The sequence below is a fragment of the Coregonus lavaretus genome (genome assembly GCF_964263955.1).
Source record: "Coregonus lavaretus genome assembly, chromosome: 27".
NCBI classification, from domain to species: Eukaryota; Metazoa; Chordata; class Actinopteri; order Salmoniformes; family Salmonidae; genus Coregonus; species Coregonus lavaretus.
Window position 1 is genome coordinate 44035316 of NC_140014.1, and position 27030 is coordinate 44062345.

Sequence of the window (27030 nt, forward strand, 5' to 3'; positions counted from 1 at the left end):
ACTCACTTTCTCATAATTATGACTTACTATCTCATAATTATGACTTACTATCTCATAATTATAACTTACTATCTCATATCTCATAATTATAACTTACTATATCATATATTATAATTATAACTTACTATCTCATAATTATGACTCACTATATCATAATTATAACTTACTATCTCACTATATCATAATTATAATTTACTATCTCATAAATATGACTCACTATCTCATCATTATAACTTACTATCTCTTCTCTTAATTATTACTTGCCATCTCATATGTCATAATTATAACTTAATATCTCATAACTATGACTCACTATATCATAATTATATTTTTATATCTCATAATTATGACTTACTATCTCATAATTATAACTTACTATCTCACTATATCATAATTATAACTTACAATCTCATAATTATGACTCACTATCTCATAATTATTTCTCACTATCTCATCATTATAAATTACTATCTCATAATCATGATGTACTATCTCATCATTATTACTTACTATCTCATAATAATGACTTACTATTTCATCATTATAACTTACTATCTCATAATTATTACTCACTATATCATAACTATAACTTACTATCTCATAATTATCACTTACTATCTCATAATTATAACTTACTATCTCATATCTCTTAATTATGACTTACTATCTCATATCTCATAATTATAACTTACTATATTCTATCTCATAATTATGACTTACTATCTCATAATTATGACTCACTATATCATAATTATAACTTACTATCTCATAATTATGACTTACTATCTCATAATTATGACTTACTATCTCATAATTATAACTTACTATCTCATAATTATCACTTACTATCTCATAATTATAACTTACTATCTCACTATATCATAATTATAACTTACTATCTCATAATTATGACTCACTATATAATAATTATAACGTACAATCTCATAATTATGACTCACTATCTCATAATTATTTCTCACTATCTAATCATTATAAATTACTATCTCATTATTATGACGTACTATCTCATCATTATTACTTACTATCTCATAATTATGACTTACTATCTCATCATTATAACTTAATATCTCATAATTATGACTCACTATCTCATAATCATAACTTACTATCTCATATCTCTTAATTATGACTTACTATCTCATATCTCATAATTATAATTTACTATCTCCTATCTCATAATTATGACTTACTATCTCATAATTATGACTCACTATATCATAATTATGACTCACTATATCATAATTATAACTTACTATCTCATAATTATGACTTACTATCTCATAATTATCACTTACTATCTCATAATTATAACTTACTATCTCACTATATCATAATTATGACTCACTATCTCATAATTATTTCTCACTATCTCATCATTATAAATTACTATCTCATTATTATGACGTACTATCTCATAATTATAACTTACTATCTCATATCTCATAATTATAACTTACTATCTCCTATCTCATAATTATGACTTACTATCTCATAATTATGACTCACTATATCATAATTATGACTCACTATATCATAATTATAACTTACTATCTCATAATTATGACTTACTATCTCATAATTATCACTTACTATCTCATAATTATAACTTACTATCTCACTATATCATAATTATGACTCACTATCTCATAATTATTTCTCACTATCTCATCATTATAAATTACTATCTCATTATTATGACGTACTATCTCATAATTATAACTAACTATCTCATATCTCGTAATTATTACTTACTATCTCGTATCTCATAATTATAACTTACTATCTCATAATTATAACTTAATATCTCATAATAAGTAATAATTATGAGATACGAGATAGTAAGTAATAATTACGAGATATGAGATAGTAAGTTATAATTATGAGATAGTGAGTCAAAATTATGAGATATTAACTTATAATTATGAGATAGTAAGTTATAATTATGAGATACGAGATAGTAATCTCATAATTATATATATATATAACTTACTATCTCATAATTATGACTCACTATCTCATAATTATAACTTACTATCTCATAATTATGACTTACTATCTCATAATTATAACTTACTATCTCATAATTATAACTTACTATCTCATAATTATGACTCACTATATCATAATTATGAATTACTATCTCATAATTACGACTTACTATCTCATAATTATAACTTACTATCTCACTATATCATAATTATAACTTACTATCTCATATTTCATAATGATAACTTACTATCTCATCATTATAACTTACTATCTCATAATTATGACTCACTATCTCATAATTATAACTTACTATCTCATAATTATGTCTTACTATCTCATAATTATGACTCACTATCTCATAATTGTAACTTACTATCTCATAATTATGACTCACTTTCTCATAATTATGACTTACTATCTCATAATTATGACTTACTATCTCATAATTATAACTTACTATCTCATATCTCATAATTATAACTTACTATATCATATATTATAATTATAACTTACTATCTCATAATTATGACTCACTATATCATAATTATAACTTACTATCTCACTATATCATAATTATAATTTACTATCTCATAAATATGACTCACTATCTCATCATTATAACTTACTATCTCTTCTCTTAATTATTACTTGCCATCTCATATGTCATAATTATAACTTAATATCTCATAACTATGACTCACTATATCATAATTATATTTTTATATCTCATAATTATGACTTACTATCTCATAATTATAACTTACTATCTCACTATATCATAATTATAACTTACAATCTCATAATTATGACTCACTATCTCATAATTATTTCTCACTATCTCATCATTATAAATTACTATCTCATAATCATGATGTACTATCTCATCATTATTACTTACTATCTCATAATAATGACTTACTATTTCATCATTATAACTTACTATCTCATAATTATTACTCACTATATCATAACTATAACTTACTATCTCATAATTATCACTTACTATCTCATAATTATAACTTACTATCTCATATCTCTTAATTATGACTTACTATCTCATATCTCATAATTATAACTTACTATATTCTATCTCATAATTATGACTTACTATCTCATAATTATGACTCACTATATCATAATTATAACTTACTATCTCATCATTATTACTTACTATCTCATAATTATGACTTACTATCTCATCATTATAACTTAATATCTCATAATTATGACTCACTATCTCATAATCATAACTTACTATCTCATATCTCTTAATTATGACTTACTATCTCATATCTCATAATTATAACTTACTATCTCCTATCTCATAATTATGACTTACTATCTCATAATTATGACTCACTATATCATAATTATGACTCACTATATCATAATTATAACTTACTATCTCATAATTATGACTTACTATCTCATAATTATCACTTACTATCTCATAATTATAACTTACTATCTCACCATATCATAATTATGACTCACTATCTCATAATTATTTCTCACTATCTCATCATTATAAATTACTATCTCATTATTATGACGTACTATCTCATAATTATAACTTACTATCTCATATCTCATAATTATAACTTACTATCTCCTATCTCATAATTATGACTTACTATCTCATAATTATGACTCACTATATCATAATTATGACTCACTATATCATAATTATAACTTACTATCTCATAATTATGACTTACTATCTCATAATTATCACTTACTATCTCATAATTATAACTTACTATCTCACTATATCATAATTATGACTCACTATCTCATAATTATTTCTCACTATCTCATCATTATAAATTACTATCTCATTATTATGACGTACTATCTCATAATTATAACTAACTATCTCATATCTCGTAATTATTACTTACTATCTCGTATCTCATAATTATAACTTACTATCTCATAATTATAACTTAATATCTCATAATAAGTAATAATTATGAGATACGAGATAGTAAGTAATAATTACGAGATATGAGATAGTAAGTTATAATTATGAGATAGTGAGTCAAAATTATGAGATATTAACTTATAATTATGAGATAGTAAGTTATAATTATGAGATACGAGATAGTAATCTCATAATTATATATATATATAACTTACTATCTCATAATTATGACTCACTATCTCATAATTATAACTTACTATCTCATAATTATGACTTACTATCTCATAATTATAACTTACTATCTCATAATTATAACTTACTATCTCATAATTATGACTCACTATATCATAATTATGAATTACTATCTCATAATTACGACTTACTATCTCATAATTATAACTTACTATCTCACTATATCATAATTATAACTTACTATCTCATATTTCATAATGATAACTTACTATCTCATCATTATAACTTACTATCTCATAATTATGACTCACTATCTCATAATTATAACTTACTATCTCATAATTATGTCTTACTATCTCATAATTATGACTCACTATCTCATAATTGTAACTTACTATCTCATAATTATGACTCACTTTCTCATAATTATGACTTACTATCTCATAATTATGACTTACTATCTCATAATTATAACTTACTATCTCATATCTCATAATTATAACTTACTATATCATATATTATAATTATAACTTACTATCTCATAATTATGACTCACTATATCATAATTATAACTTACTATCTCACTATATCATAATTATAATTTACTATCTCATAAATATGACTCACTATCTCATCATTATAACTTACTATCTCTTCTCTTAATTATTACTTGCCATCTCATATGTCATAATTATAACTTAATATCTCATAACTATGACTCACTATATCATAATTATATTTTTATATCTCATAATTATGACTTACTATCTCATAATTATAACTTACTATCTCACTATATCATAATTATAACTTACAATCTCATAATTATGACTCACTATCTCATAATTATTTCTCACTATCTCATCATTATAAATTACTATCTCATAATCATGATGTACTATCTCATCATTATTACTTACTATCTCATAATAATGACTTACTATTTCATCATTATAACTTACTATCTCATAATTATTACTCACTATATCATAACTATAACTTACTATCTCATAATTATCACTTACTATCTCATAATTATAACTTACTATCTCATATCTCTTAATTATGACTTACTATCTCATATCTCATAATTATAACTTACTATATTCTATCTCATAATTATGACTTACTATCTCATAATTATGACTCACTATATCATAATTATAACTTACTATCTCATAATTATGACTTACTATCTCATAATTATGACTTACTATCTCATAATTATAACTTACTATCTCATAATTATCACTTACTATCTCATAATTATAACTTACTATCTCACTATATCATAATTATAACTTACTATCTCATAATTATGACTCACTATATAATAATTATAACGTACAATCTCATAATTATGACTCACTATCTCATAATTATTTCTCACTATCTAATCATTATAAATTACTATCTCATTATTATGACGTACTATCTCATCATTATTACTTACTATCTCATAATTATGACTTACTATCTCATCATTATAACTTAATATCTCATAATTATGACTCACTATCTCATAATCATAACTTACTATCTCATATCTCTTAATTATGACTTACTATCTCATATCTCATAATTATAACTTACTATCTCCTATCTCATAATTATGACTTACTATCTCATAATTATGACTCACTATATCATAATTATGACTCACTATATCATAATTATAACTTACTATCTCATAATTATGACTTACTATCTCATAATTATCACTTACTATCTCATAATTATAACTTACTATCTCACTATATCATAATTATGACTCACTATCTCATAATTATTTCTCACTATCTCATCATTATAAATTACTATCTCATTATTATGACGTACTATCTCATAATTATAACTAACTATCTCATATCTCATAATTATAACTTGCTATCTCATTTCTCATAATTATGACTTACTATCTCATAATTATGACTCACTATATCATAATTATAACTTATTATCTCATAATTATGACTTACTATCTCATTATTATGACGTACTATCTCATAATTATAACTAACTATCTCATATCTCATAATTATAACTTACTATCTCATATCTCATAATTATGACTTACTATCTCATAATTATGACTCACTATATCATAATTATAACTTATTATCTCATAATTATGACTTACTATCTCATAATTATGACTTACTATCTCATAATTATAACTTACTATCTCATATCTCATAATTATAACTTACTATCTCATATCTCATAATTATGACTTACTATCTCATAATTATGACTCACTATATCATAATTATAACTTATTATCTCATAATTATGACTCACTATATCATAACTATAACTTACTATCTCATAATTATCACGTACTATATTATAATTATAACTTACTATCTTACTATATTATAATTATAGCTTACTATCTCATAATTACGACTTACTATCTAATAATTATAACTTACTATCTCATATCTCATAATTATAACTTACTATATCATATCTCATAATTATAACTTACTATCTCATAGTTATGACTCACTATCTCATAATTATAACTTACTATCTCATATGTCATAATTACAACTTAATATCTCATAATTATGACTCACTATATCATAATTGTAACTTCAAATCTCATAATTATGACTCACTATCTCATAATTATAACTAACTATCTCATATCTAATAATTATAACTTACTATCTCATATCTCATAATTATGACTTACTATCTCATAATTATGACTCACTATATCATAATTATAACTTACTATCTCATAATTATAACCTACTATCTCATATCTCCTAATTATAACTTACTATCTCACTATATCATAATTATAACTTACTATCTCATAAATATGACTTACTATCTATAATAATAATAATAATATGCCATTTAGCAGACGCTTTTATCCAAAGCGACTTAAAGTCATGCGTGCATACATATTTTTTTTGTGTATGGGTGGTCCCGGGGATCGAACCCACTACCTTGGCGTTATAAGCGCCGTGCTCTACCAGCTGAGCTACAGAGGACCATCATTATAACTTACTATCTCATCATTATAACTTACTATCTCATAATTATGACTCACCATATAATTATAACTTACTATCTCATAATTACGACTTACTATCTAATAATTATAACTTACTATCTCATATCTAATAATTATAACTTACTATATCATATGTCATAATTATAACTTACTATCTCGTAGTTATGACTCACTATCTCATAATTATAACTTACTATCTCATATGTCATAATTATAACTTAATATCTCATAATTATGACTCACTATATCATAATTGTAACTTCAAATCTCATAATTATGACTCACTATCTCATAATTATAACTAACTATCTGATATCTAATAATTATAACTTACTATCTCATATCTCATAATTATGACTTACTAGCTCATAATTATGACTCACTATATCATAATTATAACTTATTATCTCATAATTATGACTTACTATCTCATAATTATGACTTACTATCTCATAATTATAACTTACTATCTCATATCTCATAATTATAACTTACTATCTCATATGTCATAATTATAACTTACTATCTCATAATTATGACTCACTATCTCATAATTGTAACTTACTATCTCATAATTATGACTCACTTTCTCATAATTATGACTTACTATCTCATAATTATGACTTACTATCTGATAATTATAACTTACTATCTCATATCTCATAATTATAACTTACTATATCATATATTATAATTATAACTTACTATCTCATAATTATGACTCATTATATCATAATTATAACTTACTATCTCACTATATCATAATTATAATTTACTATCTCATAAATATGACTTACTATCTCATCATTATAACTTACTATCTCATAATTATGACTCACTATCTCATGATTATAACTTACTATCTCATCTCTTAATTATTACTTGCCATCTCATATGTCATAATTATAACTTAATATCTCATAACTATGACTCACTATATCATAATTATAACTTAATATCTCATAATTATGACTTACTATCTCATAATTATAACTTACTATCTCACTATATCATAATTATAACTTACAATCTCATAATTATGACTCACTATCTCATAATTATTTCTCACTATCTCATCATTATAAATTACTATCTCATAATCATGATGTACTATCTCATCATTATTACTTACTATCTCATAATAATGACTTACTATTTCATCATTATAACTTACTATCTCATAATTATGACTCACTATATCATAATTATAACTTATTATCTCATAATTATGACTCACTATATCATAACTATAACTTACTATCTCATAATTATAACTTACTATCTCATCATTATAACTTACTATCTCATAATTATGACTCACCATATAATTATAACTTACTATCTCATAATTATGACTTACTATCTAATAATTATAACTTACTATCTCATATCTCATAATTATAACCTACTATATCATATGTCATAATTATAACTTACTATCTCGTAGTTATGACTCACTATCTCATAATTATAACTTACTATCTCATATGTCATAATTATAACTTAATATCTCATAATTATGACTCACTATATCATAATTGTAACTTCAAATCTCATAATTATGACTCACTATCTCATAATTATAACTAACTATCTGATATCTCATAATTATAACTTACTATCTCATATCTCATAATTATGACTTACTATCTCATAATTATGACTCACTATATCATAATTATAACTTATTATCTCATAATTATGACTTACTATCTCATAATTATGACTTACTATCTCATAATTATAACTTACTATCTCATATCTCATAATTATAACTTACTATCTCATATGTCATAATTATAACTTACTATCTCATAATTATGACTCACTATCTCATAATTGTAACTTACTATCTCATAATTATGACTCACTTTCTCATAATTATGACTTACTATCTCATAATTATGACTTACTATCTGATAATTATAACTTACTATCTCATATCTCATAATTATAACTTACTATCTCATATGTCATAATTATAACTTACTATCTCATAATTATGACTCTATCTCATAATTGTAACTTACTATCTCATAATTATGACTCACTTTCTCATAATTATGACTTACTATCTCATAATTATGACTTACTATCTGATAATTATAACTTACTATCTCATATCTCATGATTATAACTTACTATATCATATATTATAATTATAACTTACTATCTCATAATTATGACTCACTATATCATAATTATAACTTACTATCTCATAATTATTACTCACTATATCATAACTATAACTTACTATCTCATAATTATCACTTACTATCTCATAATTATAACTTACTATCTCATATCTCTTAATTATAACTTACTATCTCATATCTCATAATTATAACTTACTATATTCTATCTCATAATTATGACTTACTATCTCATAATTATGACTCACTATATCATAATTATAACTTACTATCTCATAATTATGACTTACTATCTCATAATTATGACTTACTATCTCATAATTATAACTTACTATCTCATAATTATCACTTACTATCTCATAATTATAACTTACTATCTCACTATATCATAATTATAACTTACTATCTCATAATTATGACTCACTATATAATAATTATAACGTACAATCTCATAATTATGACTCACTATCTCATAATTATTTCTCACTATCTAATCATTATAAATTACTATCTCATTATTATGACGTACTATCTCATCATTATTACTTACTATCTCATAATTATGACTTACTATCTCATCATTATAAATTACTATCTCATAATCATGATGTACTATCTCATCATTATTACTTACTATCTCATAATAATGACTTACTATTTCATCATTATAACTTACTATCTCATAATTATGACTCACTATATCATAACTATAACTTACTATCTCATAATTATCACTTACTATCTCATAATTATAACTTACTATCTCATATCTCTTAATTATGACTTACTATCTCATATCCCATAATTATAACTTACTATATTCTATCTCATAATTATGACTTACTATCTCATAATTATGACTCACTATATCATAATTATAACTTACTATCTCATAATTATGACTTACTATCTCATAATTATGACTTACTATCTCATAATTATAACTTACTATCTCATAATTATCACTTACTATCTCATAATTATAACTTACTATCTCACTATATCATAATTATAATTTACTATCTCATAATTATGACTCACTATATAATAATTATAACGTACAATATCATAATTATGACTCACTATCTCATAATTATTTCTCACTATCTAATCATTATAAATTACTATCTCATTATTATGACGTACTATCTCATCATTATAACTTACTATCTCATAATTATGACTCACTATCTCATAATTATAACTTACTATCTCATATCTCTTAATTATGACTTACTATCTCATATCTCATAATTATAACTTACTATCTCCTATCTCATAATTATGACTTACTATCTCATAATTATGACTCACTATATCATAATTATGACTCACTATATCATAATTATAACTTACTATCTCATAATTATGACTTACTATCTCACAATTATAACTTACTATCTCATAATTATCACTTACTATCTCATAATTATAACTTACTATCTCACTATATCATAATTATGACTCACTATCTCACAATTATTTCTCACTATCTCATCATTATAAATTACTATCTCATTATTATGACGTACTATCTCATAATTATAACTAACTATCTCATATCTCATAATTATAACTTGCTATCTCATTTCTCATAATTATGACTCACTATATCATAATTATAACTTATTATCTCATAATTATGACTTACTATCTCATTATTATGACGTACTATCTCATAATTATAACTAACTATCTCATATCTCATAATTATAACTTACTTTCTCATATCTCATAATTATGACTTATTATCTCATAATTATGACTCACTATATCATAATTATAACTTATTATCTCATAATTATGACTTACTATCTCATAATTATGACTTACTATCTCATAATTATAACTTACTATCTCATATCTCATAATTATAACTTACTATCTCATATCTCATAATTATGACTTACTATCTCATAATTATGACTCACTATATCATAATTATAACTTATTATCTCATAATTATGACTCACTATATCATAACTATAACTTACTATCTCATAATTATCACGTACTATATTATAATTATAACTTACTATCTTACTATATTATAATTATAACTTACTATCTCATAATTACGACTTACTATCTAATAATTATAACTTACTATCTCATATCTCATAATTATAACTTACTATATCATATCTCATAATTATAACTTACTATCTCATAGTTATGACTCACTATCTCATAATTATAACTTACTATCTCATATGTCATAATTACAACTTAATATCTCATAATTATGACTCACTATATCATAATTGTAACTTCAAATCTCATAATTATGACTGACTATCTCATAATTATAACTAACTATCTCATATCTCATAATTATAACTTACTATCTCATATCTCATAATTATGACTTACTATCTCATAATTGACTCACTATATCATAATTATACCTTATTATCTCATAATTATGACTTACTATCTCATAATTATGACTTACTATCTCATAATTAAAACTTACTATCTCATATCTCATAATTATAACTTACTATCTCATATGTCATAATTATAACTTACTATCTCATAATTATGACTCACTATCTCATAATTATAACTTACTCTCTCATAATTATGACTCACCTTCTCATAATTATGACTTACTATCTCATAATTACGACTTACTATCTCATAATTATAACTTACTATCTCATATCTCATAATTATAACTTACTATATCATATATTATAATTATAACTTACTATCTCATAATTATGACTCACTATATCATAATTATAACTTACTATCTCATAATTATAACTTACTATCTCATATCTCATAATTATAACTTACTATCTCACTATATCATAATTATAACTTACTATCTCATAATTATGACTCACTATCTCATAATTATAACTTACTCTCTCATAATTATGACTCACTTTCTCATAATTATGACTTACTATCTCATAATTACGACTTACTATCTCATAATTATAACTTACTATCTCATATCTCATAATTATAACTTACTATATCATATATTATAATTATAACTTACTATCTCATAATTATGACTCACTATCTCATCATTATAACTTACTATCTCATAATTATGACTAACTATCTCATGATTATAACTTACTATCTCATCTCTTAATTATTACTTGCCATCTCATATGTCATAATTATAACTTAATATCTCATAACTATGACTCACTATATCATAATTATAACTTAATATCTCATAATTATGACTTACTATCTCATAATTATAACTTACTATCTCACTATATCATAATTATAACTTACTATCTCAAAATTATGACTCACTATATAATAATTATAACTTACAATCTCATAATTATGCCTCAATATCTCATAATTATTTCTCACTATCTCATTTTTATGAATTACTATCTCATAATTATGAATCACTAACTCATGATTATAACTTACTATCTCATCTCTTAATTATTACTTGCCATCTCATATGTCATAATTATAACTTAATATCTCATAATTATGACTCACTATATCATAACTATAACTTACTATCTCATAATTATCACTTACTATCTCATAATTATCACTTACTATCTCACTATATCATAATTATAACTTACTATCTCATAATTATGACTTACTATCTCATCATTATAACTTACTATCTCATAATTATGACTCACTATCTCATAATTATAACTTACTATCTCATATCTCTTAATTATGACTTACTATCTCATATCTCATAATGATAACTTACTATCTTCTATCTCATAATTATGACTTACTATCTCATAATTATGACTCACCATATCATAATTATAACTTACTATCTCATAATTATGACTTACTATCTCATAATTATAACTTACTATCTCATAATTATCACTTACTATCTCATAATTATAACTTACTATCTCACTATATCATAATTATAACTTACTATCTCATAATTATGACTCACTATATAATAATTATAACTTACAATCTCATAATTATGACTCACTATCTCATAATTATTTCTCACTATCTCATCATTATAAATTACTATCTCATTATTATGACGTACTATCTCATCATTATTACTTACTATCTCATAATAATGAATTACTATCTCATCATTATAACTTACTATCTCATAATTATGACTCACTATATCATAACTGTAACTTACTATCTCATAATTATCACTTACTATCTCATAATTATAACTTACTATCTTACTATATTATAATTATAACTTACTATCTCATAATTATGACTTACTATCTCATCATTATAACTTACTATCTCATAATTATGACTCACCATATCATAATTATAACTTACTATCTCATAATTACGACTTACTATCTAATAATTATAACTTACTATCTCATATCTCATAATTATAACTTACTATATCATATCTCATAATTATAACTTACTATCTCATAGTTATGACTCACTATCTCATAATTATAACTCACTATCTCATATCTCATAATTATTACTTACTATCTCATAATTATAACTTACTATCTCATAATTATAACTTACTATCTCATATCTCATAATTATAACTTACTATCTCATCATTATAACTTACTATCTCATGATTATAACTTACTATCGCATCATTATAACTTACTATCTCATAATTATGACTCACTATATCATATTTATAACTTACTATCTCATAATTATGACTTACTATCTCATATTTATAACTTACTATCTCATAATTATAACTTACTAATCTCATATCTAATAATCATAACCTACTATCTCATATCTAATAATCATAACTTACTATCTCATAATTATAACTTACTAATCTCATATCTAATAATCATAACTTACTATCTCATATCTAATAATCATAACTTACTATCTCATAATTATAACTTACTAATCTAATAATAATAACTTACTATCTCATATCTAATAATCATAACTTACTATCTCATAATTATGACTTACTATCTCATAATCATAACTTACTAATCTCATATCTAATAATCATAACTTACTATCTCATATATAATAATCATAACTTACTATCTCATAATTATAATTTACTAATCTCATATCTCATAATTATAACTTACTATCTCATATCTCTTAATTATAACTTACTATCTCATAATTATAACTTACTAATCTCATATCTAATAATCATAACTTACTATCTCATATATAATAATCATAACTTAATATGTCATAATTATAACTTACTAATCTCATATCTCATAATTATGACTTACTATCTCATCATTATAACTTACTATCTCATAATTATGACTCACCATATCATAATTATAATTTACTATCTCATAATTATGACTCAATATCTAATAATTATTACTCACTATATCATAATTATAACTTAATATCTCATAATTATGACTTACTATCTCATCATTATAACTTACTATCTCATAATTATGACTCACTATCTCATAATTATAACTTATTATCTCATATCTCGTAATTATTACTTACTATCTCGTATCTCATAATTATAACTTACTATCTCATAATTATGACTCACTATCTCATAATTATAACTTACTATCTCATATCTCGTAATTATTACTTACTATCTCGTATCTCATAATTATAACTTACTATCTCATAATTATAACTTACTATCTCATATCTCATAATTATGACTTACTATCTCATAATTATGACTCACTATATCATAATTATAACTTATTATCTCATAATTATGACTCACTATATCATAACTATAACTTACTATCTCATAATTATCACTTACTATCTCATAATTATAACTTACTATCTTACTATATTATAATTATAACTTACTATCTCATAATTATGACTTACTATCTTATCATTATAACTTACTATCTCACAATATCATAATTATAACTTACTATCTCATAATCATAACTTACTATCTCATATCTCATAATTATAACTTATTATCTCATATCTCATAATTATAACTTACTATCTCCCTATATCATAATTGTAACTTACTATCTCATAATTATGACTTACTATCTCATAAATATAACTTACTATCTCATATCTCATAATTATAACTTATTATCCATATCTCATAATTATAACTTACTATCTCATATCTCATAATTATGACTTACTATCTCATAATTTAACCTACTATCTCATATCTCATAATTGTTACTTACTATCTCAAAATTATAACTTACTATCTCATATCTTAATATTATGACTTACTATCTCATATCTCATAATTATAATTACTATCTCATAATTATGACTCACTATCTCATAATTATAACTTACTATCTCATATCTTAATATTATAACTTACTATCTCAAATCTTAGAATTATAACTTACTATCTCATAATTATGACACACTATATCATAATTATAACTTACTATCTCATATTTATGACTTACTATCTCATAATTTAACTTACTATCTCCCTATATCATAATTATGACTTACTATCTCATAATTATGACTTACTATCTCATAATTTAACCTACTATCTCATATCTCATAATTGTTACTTACTATCTCAAAATTATAACTTACTATCTCATATCTCATAATTATAACTTACTATCTCATAATTATTACTTACTATCTCATAATTATTACTTACTGTCTCATATCTCATAATTATAACTTATTATCTCATATCTTATAATTATAACTTACATTCTCATAATTATGATTTAATATCTCATAATTGAACTTACTATCTCACTATATCATAATTATAACTTACTATCTCATAATTATTACTTACTATCTCATAATTATTACTTACTATGTCATATCTCATAATTATGACTTACTATCTCATAATTATGACTCACTATATCATAATTATGACTTACTATCTCATACTTATGACTTACTATCTCATAATTATAACGTACTAATCTCATATCTCATAATTATGACTTACTATCTCATACTTATGACTTACTATCTCATAATTATAACGTACTAATCTCATATCTCATTATTATTACTTACTATCACATACAGTGGGGAAAGAAAGTACTTAGTCAGCCACCAATTGTGCAAGTTCTCCCACTTAAAAAGATGAGAGATGCCTGTAATTTTCATCATAGGTACACGTCAACTATGACAGTCAAACTGAGGAAAGAAAATCCAGAAAATCACATTGTAGGATTTTTAATGAATTTATTTGCAAATTATGGTGGAAAATAAGTATTTGGTCACCTACAAACAAGCAAGATTTCTGGCTCTCACAGACCTGTACCTTCTTTAAGAGGCTCCTCTGTCCTCCACTCGTTACCTGTATTAATGGCACCTGTTTGAACTTGTTATCAGTATAAAAGACACCTGTCCACAACCTCAAACAGTCACACTCCAAACTCCACTATGGCCAAGACCAAAGAGCTGTCAAAGGACACCAGAAACAAAATTGTAGACCTGCACCAGGCTGGGAAGACTGAATCTGCAATAGGTAAGCAGCTTGGTTTGAAGAAATCAACTGTGGGAGCAATTATTAGGAAATGGAAGACATACAAGACCACTGATAATCTCCCTCGATCTGGGGCTCCACGCAAGATCTCACCCCGTGGGGTCAAAATGATCACAAGAACGGTGAGCAAAAATCCCAGAACCACACGGGGGGACCTAGTGAATGACCTGCAGAGAGCTGGGACCAAAGTAACAAAGCCTACCATCAGTAACACACTACGCCGCCAGGGACTCAAATCCTGCAGTGCCAGACGTGTCCCCCTGCTTAAGCCAGTACATGTCCAGGCCCGTCTGAAGTTTGCTAGAGTGCATTTGGATGATCCAGAAGAGGATTGGGAGAATGTCATATGGTCAGATGAAACCAAAATAGAACTTTTTGGTAAAAACTCAACTCGTCGTGTTTGGAGGACAAAGAATGCTGAGTTGCATCCAAAGAACACCATACCTACTGTGAAGCATGGGGGTGGAAACATCATGCTTTTGGGCTGTTTTTCTGCAAAGGGACCAGGACGACTGATCCGTGTAAAGGAAAGAATGAATGGGGCCATGTATCGTGAGATTTTGAGTGAAAACCTCCTTCCATCAGCAAGGGCATTGAAGATGAAACGTGGCTGGGTCTTTCAGCATGACAATGATCCCAAACACACCGCCCGGGCAACGAAGGAGTGGCTTCGTAAGAAGCATTTCAAGGTCCTGGAGTGGCCTAGCCAGTCTCCAGATCTCAACCCCATAGAAAATCTTTGGAGGGAGTTGAATGTCCGTGTTGCCCAGGGACAGCCCCAAAACATCACTGCTCTAGAGGAGATCTGCATGGAGGAATGGGCCAAAATACCAGCAACAGTGTGTGAAAACCTTGTGAAGACTTACAGAAAACGTTTGACCTGTGTCATTGCCAACAAAGGGTATATAACAAAGTATTGAGAAACTTTTGTTATTGATCAAATACTTATTTTCAACCATAATTTGCAAATAAATTCATTAAAAATCCTACAATGTGATTTTCTGGATTTTCTTTTCTCATTTTGTCTGTCATAGTTGACGTGTACCTATGATAAAAATTACAGGCCTCTCTCATCTTTTTAAGTGGGAGAACTTGCACAATTGGTGGCTGACTAAATACTTTTTTCCCCCACTGTATCTCATAATTATAACTTACTATATCATATCTAATAATTATAACTTACTATCTCATCATTATAACTTGCTATCTCATAATTATAACTTACATTCTCATAATTATAACTTACTATCTCATGATTATGACTCACTATCTCATAATTATGACTCACTATCTCATAATTATAACTTACATTCTCATTATTATGACTTACTATCTCATAATTATAACTTACTATCTCATAATTATGACTCACCATCTCATAATTATAACTTACTCTCTCATAATTATGACTCACTATATCATAATTATAACTTACTATCTCATAATTATGACTTACTATCTCATAATTATAACTTACTATCTCACTATATCATAATTATAACTTACTATCTCATAATTATGACTTACTATCTCATATCTCATAATTATAAATTACTATATCATAATTATAACGTACTAATCTCATATCTCATAATTATGACTTACTATCTCATAATTATGACTTACTATCTCATAATTATAACTTACTATCACATATCTCATAATTATGACTTACTATCTCATATCTCATAATTATAAATTACTATATAATAATTATGTCTCACTATCTCATAATTATAACTTACTATCTCATAATTATAACGTACTAATCTCATATCTCATAATTATGACTTGCTATCTCATCATTATGACTCACTATCTCATAATTATAACTTACTATCTCATAAATATGACTCACTATCTCATAATTGTAACTTATTATTTCATAATTATATCTTACTATCTCATATCTCATAGTTATAACTTACTATCTCATAATTATGACTCACTTTATCATAATTATAACTTATTATCTCATAATTATCACTTACTATCTCATAATTATGACTTACTATCTCATAATTATAACGTACTAATCTCATATCTCATAATTATGATTTACTATCTCATCATTATGACTCACTATCTCATAATTGTAACTTACTATTTCATAATTATATCTTACTATCTCATAATTATGACACACTTTATCATAATTATAACTTATTATCTCATAATTATCACTTACTATCTCATAATTATAACTTACTATCTCATATCTCATAGTTATAACTTACTATCTCATAATTATGACTCACTTTATCATAATTATAACTTACTATCTCATAATTATAATTTACTATCTCATAATTATGACTCACTTTATCATAATTATAACTTATTATCTCATAATTATCACTTACTATCTCATAATTATAACTTACTATCTCATATCTCATAATTATAACTTATTATCTCATATCTCATAATTATGACTTACTATCTCATATCTCATAATTATAACTTACTATCTCATAAGTATGACTCACTTCATCATAATTATAACTTATTATCTCATAATTATCACTTACTATCTCATAATTATTTCTCACTATATCATAATTATCACTTACTATCTCATAATTATAACTTACTATCTCATATATCATAATTATTTCTCACTATATCATAATTATAACTTACTATCTCATAATTATCACTTACTATCTCATAATTATAACTTACTATCTTACTATCTCATAATTATGACTTACTATCTCATAGTTATAACTTACTATCTTACTATCTCATAATTATGACTTATATCAAATAATTATAACTTATTATCTCATATCTCATAATTATAACTTACTATCTCATAATTATGACTCACTATATCGTAATTATAACTTATTATCTCATAATTATCACTTACTATCTCACAATTATGACTTACTATCTCATAATTATTACACACTATATCATAATTATAACTTACTATCTCATAATTATTACACACTATATCATAATTATAACTTACTATCTCATAATTATTACACACTATCTCATAATTATAACTTACTATCTCATAATTATGACTCACTATCTCATAATTATAACTTACTATCTCATAATTATGACTCACTATCTCATAATTATAACTTACTATCTCATAATTATGACTCACTATCTCATAATTATAACTTACTATCTCATAATTATGACTCACTATCTCAAAATTATAACTTACATTCTCATAATTATGACTCACTATCTCATAATTATAACTTACTATCTCATATATCATAATTATAACTTACTATCTCATAATTATTACACACTATCTCATAATTATAACTTACTATCTCACAATTATGACTCACTATCTCATAATTATAACTTACATTCTCATAATTATGACTCACTATCTCATAATTATTACACACTATATCATAATTATAACTTACTATCTCATAATTATTACACACTATATCATAATTATAACTTACTATCTCATAATTATGACTCACTATCTCATAATTATAACTTACTATCTCATAATTATGACTCACTATCTCATAATTATAACTTACTATCTCATAATTATGACTCACTATCTCATAATTATAACTTACTATCTCATAATTATGACTCACTATCTCATAATTATAACTTACATTCTCATAATTATGACTCACTATCTCATAATTATAACTTACATTCTCATAATTATGACTCACTATCTCATAATTATAACTTACTATCTCATATCTCATAATTATAACTTACTATCTCATAATTATAACTCACTATCTCATAATTATAACTTACTATCTCATAATTATGACTCACTATCTCATAATTATAACTTACTATCTCATAATTATGACTCACTATCTCATAATTATAACTTACATTCTCATAATTATAACTTACATTCTCATAATTATGACTCACTATCTCATAACTATAACTTACATTCTCATAATTATGACTCACTATCACATAATTATAACTTACTATCTCATATCTCATAATTATAACTTACTATCTCATAATTATGACTCACTATCTCATAATTATAACTTACTATCTCATAATTATGACTCACTATCTCATAATTATAACTTACTATCTCATAATTATGACTCACTATCTCATAATTATAACTTACATTCTCATAATTATGACTCACTATCTCATAATTATAACTTACATTCTCATAATTATGACTCACTATCTCATAATTATAACTTACTATCTCATATCTCATAATTATAACTTACTATCTCATAATTATTACTCACTATTTCATAATTATTACTTACTATCTCATTACTCTTAGTCAGATCTTCTTTTTTGGGGCTTCCATATATTTTGAGCGGTCAGGCTAATAAATATAAATACATGAATATGTTGGATTGTGGAGAGTTGAATCGTATTAATGTCTTATTAATGCAATCACAATCACTGCTGCATCTTGAATCATCCCTCACCATGTTTACAACTATTATTCCATTACATCATAGTCATAAATATAAAACATGGCTAAATGGTCCCAGGCTGTGTTACATCCTAATGTTGACAGTAATATGAGCCCCTCTCTGTCTATCCCCTGCAGTGTGTCTCTGTTGGGCAGATATTGTGTGTGTCCCAAAGGGGCACCCTATTCCCTATATAGTGCACTAATTTTGACCTGAGCCATATGAGCCGTGGTCAAAAGTAGTGCACTATATATGGAATAGGGTGCCCTTTGGGACTCAGACCCAGTCCCACTACTAATGCAGTCCCTCTCTGTCTGTCTCATGCAGTGTCTCTCTGTGGGCCAGATCTTGTCCCACTACGAGTTGACTAACGCCAGTCAGCTGACAGTGGAGCATCTGGAGAGGATCTGTCCTGCTGTGTTGACCCAGGTGCTGCTGCCCTCCTGCCCATATAAAAAACCCACGGCCCTGAAGCCTGTTACCTACCATGGTGAGTACCATACTAACCCACGGCCCTGAAGCCTGTTACCTACCATGGTGAGTACCATACTAACCCACGGCCCTGAAGCCTGTTACCTACCATGGTGAGTACCATACTAACCCACGGCCCTGAAGCCTGTTACCTACCATGATGAGTACCATACTAACCCACGGCCCTGAAGCCTGTTACCTACCATGGTGAGTACCATACTAACCCACGGCCCTGAAGCCTGTTACCTACCATGGTGAGTACCATACTAACCCACGGCCCTGAAGCCTGTTACCTACCATGGTGAGTACCATACTAACCCACGGCCCTGAAGCCTGTTACCTACCATGGTGAGTACCATACTAACCCACGGTACTGAAGCCTGTTACCTACCATGGTGAGTACCCTATTAACCCACGGTACTGAAGCCTGTTACCTACCATGGTGAGTACCATACTAACCCACGGCCCTGAAGCCTGTTACCTACCATGGTGAGTACCATACTAACCCACGGCCCTGAAGCCTGTTACCTACCATGGTGAGTACCATACTAACCCACGGTACTGAAGCCTGTTACCTACCATGGTGAGTACCATACTAACCCACGGCCCTGAAGCCTGTTACCTACCATGGTGAGTACCATACTAACCCACGGCCCTGAAGCCTGTTACCTACCATGGTGAGTACCATACTAACCCACGGTACTGAAGCCTGTTACCTACCATGGTGAGTACCATACTAACCCACGGCCCTGAAGCCTGTTACCTACCATGGTGAGTACCATACTAACCCACGGCCCTGAAGCCTGTTACCTACCATGGTGAGGACCATACTAACCCACGGCCCTGAAGCCTGTTACCTACCATGGTGAGTACCATACTAACCCACAGTACTGAAGCCTGTTACCTACCATGGTGAGTACCATACTAACCCACGGCCCTGAAGCCTGTTACCTACCATGGTGAGTACCATACTAACCCACGGTACTGAAGCCTGTTACCTACCATGGTGAGTACCATACTAACCCACGGCCCTGAAGCCTGTTACCTACCATGGTGAGTACCATACTAACCCACGGCCCTGAAGCCTGTTACCTACCATGGTGAGTACCATACTAACCCACGGCCCTGAAGCCTGTTACCTACCATGGTGAGTACCATACTAACCCACGGCCCTGAAGCCTGTTACCTACCATGGTGAGTACCATACTAACCCACGGTACTGAAGCCTGTTACCTACCATGGTGAGTACCATACTAACCCACGGTACTGAAGCCTGTTACCTACCATGGTGAGTACCCTACTAACCCACGGTACTGAAGCCTGTTACCTACCATGGTGAGTACCATACTAACCCACGGCCCTGAAGCCTGTTACCTACCATGGTGAGTACCATACTAACCCACGGCCCTGAAGCCTGTTACCTACCATGGTGAGTACCATACTAACCCACGGCCCTGAAGCCTGTTACCTACCATGGTGAGTACCATACTAACCCACGGCCCTGAAGCCTGTTACCTACCATGGTGAGTACCATACTAACCCACGGTACTGAAGCCTGTTACCTACCATGGTGAGTACCATACTAACGCACGGCCCTGAAGCCTGTTACCTACCATGGTGAGTACCCTATTAACCCACGGTACTGAAGCCTGTTACCTACCATGGTGAGTACCATACTAACCCACGGTACTGAAGCCTGTTACCTACCATGGTGAGTACCATACTAACCCACGGCCCTGAAGCCTGTTACCTACCATGGTGAGTACCATACTAACCCACGCCCCTGAAGCCTGTTACCTACCATGGTGAGTACCATACTAACCCACGGTACTGAAGCCTGTTACCTACCATGGTGAGTACCATACTAACCCACGGCCCTGAAGCCTGTTACCTACCATGGTGAGTACCATACTAACCCACGGTACTGAAGCCTGTTACCTACCATGGTGAGTACCATACTAACCCACGGCCCTGAAGCCTGTTACCTACCATGGTGAGTACCATACTAACCCACGGCCCTGAAGCCTGTTACCTACCATGGTGAGTACCATACTAACCCACGGCCCTGAAGCCTGTTACCTACCATGGTGAGTACCATACTAACCCACGGCCCTGAAGCCTGTTACCTACCATGGTGAGTACCATACTAACCCACGGCCCTGAAGCCTGTTACCTACCATGGTGAGTACCATACTAACCCACGGTACTGAAGCCTGTTACCTACCATGGTGAGTACCATACTAACCCACGGCCCTGAAGCCTGTTACCTACCATGGTGAGTACCATACTAACCCACGGCCCTGAAGCCTGTTACCTACCATGGTGAGTACCATACTAACCCACGGCCCTGAAGCCTGTTACCTACCATGGTGAGTACCATACTAACCCACGGCCCTGAAGCCTGTTACCTACCATGGTGAGTACCATACTAACGCACGGCCCTGAAGCCTGTTACCTACCATGGTGAGTACCATACTAACCCACGGCCCTGAAGCCTGTTACCTACCATGGTGAGTACCTTATTAACCCACGGTACTGAAGCCTGTTACCTACCATGGTGAGTACCATACTAACCCACGGCCCTGAAGCCTGTTACCTACCATGGTGAGTACCATACTAACCCACGGCCCTGAAGCCTGTTACCTACCATGGTGAGTACCATACTAACCCACGGCCCTGAAGCCTGTTACCTACCATGGTGAGTACCATACTAACCCACGGCCCTGAAGCCTGTTACCTACCATGGTGAGTACCATACTAACCCACGGCCCTGAAGCCTGTTACCTACCATGGTGAGTACCATACTAACCCACGGCCCTGAAGCCTGTTACCTACCATGGTGAGTACCATACTAACCCACGGCCCTGAAGCCTGTTACCTACCATGATGAGTACCATACTAACCCACGGCCCTGAAGCCTGTTACCTATCATGATGAGTACCATATAAAAAACCCACGGTACTGAAGCCAGTTACCTACCTTGTTACCTACCATTACCTACCACGTTACCTACCATTAACTACCATGTTACCTACATTACCTACCATGGTCCCTACCATTACCTACCATGGTCCCTACCATTACCTACAATGGTCCCTACCATATTACCTACCATGGTCCCTACCATTAACGACCATGTTACCTTCATTACCTACCATGGTCCCTACCATTACCTACCATGTTACCTACCATTACCTACAATACCTACCATGTTACCTACCATGTTACCTACCATTAACTACAAAGTGTTTGATTTGAGCTGGATCATCCCAGAACAGGATCCGGCACCTCTTAGTTAGCCGGATCATCCCAGAACAGGATCTGGCACCTCTTAGTTAGCCGGATCATCCCAGAACAGGATCCGGCACCTCTTAGTTAGCCGGATCATCCCAGAACAGGATCTGGCACCTCTTAGTTAGCCGGATCATCCCAGAACAGGATCTGGCACCTCTTAGTTAGCCGGATCATCCCAGAACAGGATCTGGCACCTCTTAGTTTTGGACTGTTTCGTTCTGGAGCCCATTTGCCAGGATCTGGTACATGTAAAAATTCTAATAAACACAATCAGAGTTAATTCAAGTTGACTCCTGTAATTCTCCTGCCCCCTAAAAAACATAATGTGAAAACGTGCCTGATATTTATGGCTTTCCCGGGTTTATGGTTTACGCGACATTGTAGCCTATAGTGTGGTCCTCTGTAGCTCAGCTGGTAGAGCACGGCGCTTGTAATGCCAGGGTAGTGGGTTCGATCCCCGGGACCACCCATACACAAAAAAAATTCTGCACGCATGACTGTAAGTCGCTTTGGATAAAAGCGTCTGCTAAATGACATATTATTATTTATATTGACCAACCCGTGGCCATTGCTGTTGTGAGAGAGAGAAGCTCACCTGTATCTCTCACAGAACTAGAATGAGATTCACTTTCTATGATCTCTCTTCTTCTCTGCTCTGATAGACATGAGCCTGCAACTCTCATCTCTCCAGCGTTGCACTTCATCATTTATTTAGAATCATAGCCATGGGAAGGGTGCTGGAGGTGCCACAGCGACCCCTGATAAATTGAAATACATTTGCCAAATTTATAGAATTACTGCTATCTGTTCAGAAAGAAATGCAAAAATTCTGAATACTACACCAGGAGTAAGCCTATCATTTAGCCACAGAGGCCTGGCTGCGGATTGTGTGTAGCCCAATCACAAGGCGTAGCCTACAGTCGGGAACGCGCAGCAAATCTGTCAGTGAACAGCGTGCAGCCAAAACAAGTTGGAAAGCAAATGGATCCTGCCGAAAAGAGAATACTAATCTGTCTGTAGGCTACCAAGTTATCAACTTCCAAATAGGCCTATTGAGCGAACGTCATTGTTTTACAAAGTAAAACATTTTTTTTAAATCCCCCAACTTCTGTAAGCGCCTCTACTCTACTGCTCTGTGCCGATATGCAAAAGCGATGATAATGCATGGAACGCTATATTATAAAGATGTTTTTTTTTTTCATGGGTTCTGGTACCTCAGAGTCCCCCAGGTCACCCCCCCCCCCCCCCCTCTCGGGCTAAATGTTTGTTCCGGCACCCCCCCAATTGACAAACTGCCTAATGTATCCAAACAGCCAATGCACCTGAAGTAAAGCTTGATGCACCTGTGCTATATGAACCGTAAACTAGAGGTTGTTCCATACGGACCTGAGGCTCAGCTCTATAATCAACCTCATTGTTCTTGGGGACAGAGCATGAAGGAATGAGATGATTATCTGGGTTGGTGAGAGAGCACACACTCACGTGCACACACGTACATATACACACACACATGCACGCATACACACACGCAAATACACATACACACACACACAAACACACACGCGCGCTCACTGATAGCTAGCTGATGATAGCAACAAGGTTTCAGGTACACATTCCTGCAGGGAGCAGTTCCTGTGTGTGATCAAAGAAACCCCAATGTGCCCTAATTCTGTCATATGATACCATTATTACCCAAAGTACCCTATAACCTAATACTGTCATAGGATACCATTATTACCCAAAGTACCCTATAACCTAATACTGTCATAGGATACCATTATTACCCAAAGTACCCTATAACCTAATACTGTCATAGGATACCATTATTACCCAAAGTACCCTATAACCTAATACTGTCATATGATACCATTATTACCCAAAGTACCCTATAACCTAATACTGTCATATGATACCATTATTACCCAAAGTACCCTATAACCTAATACTGTCATATGATACCATTATTACCCAAAGTAGCCTATAACCTAATACTGTCATATGATACCATTATTACCCAAAGTACCCTATAACCTAATACTGTCATATGATACCATTATTACCCAAAGTACCCTATAACCTAATACTGTCATATGATACCATTATTA

The 27030-nt window shown here is 29.3% G+C and overlaps 1 protein-coding gene across 1 annotated transcript in view; it reads left to right on the top strand.

The window, feature by feature from the left end:
• Nucleotides 1-27030, top strand: part of slc39a8 (solute carrier family 39 member 8) — a 78184-nt gene that overhangs the window by 32602 nt on the left and 18552 nt on the right. Inside the window, exon 2 of the mRNA XM_084144630.1 lies at nt 21488-21650. Coding sequence (XP_084000756.1) covers nt 21488-21650 — 163 coding nt within the window. The remainder of the gene's footprint in view (nt 1-21487; nt 21651-27030) is intronic.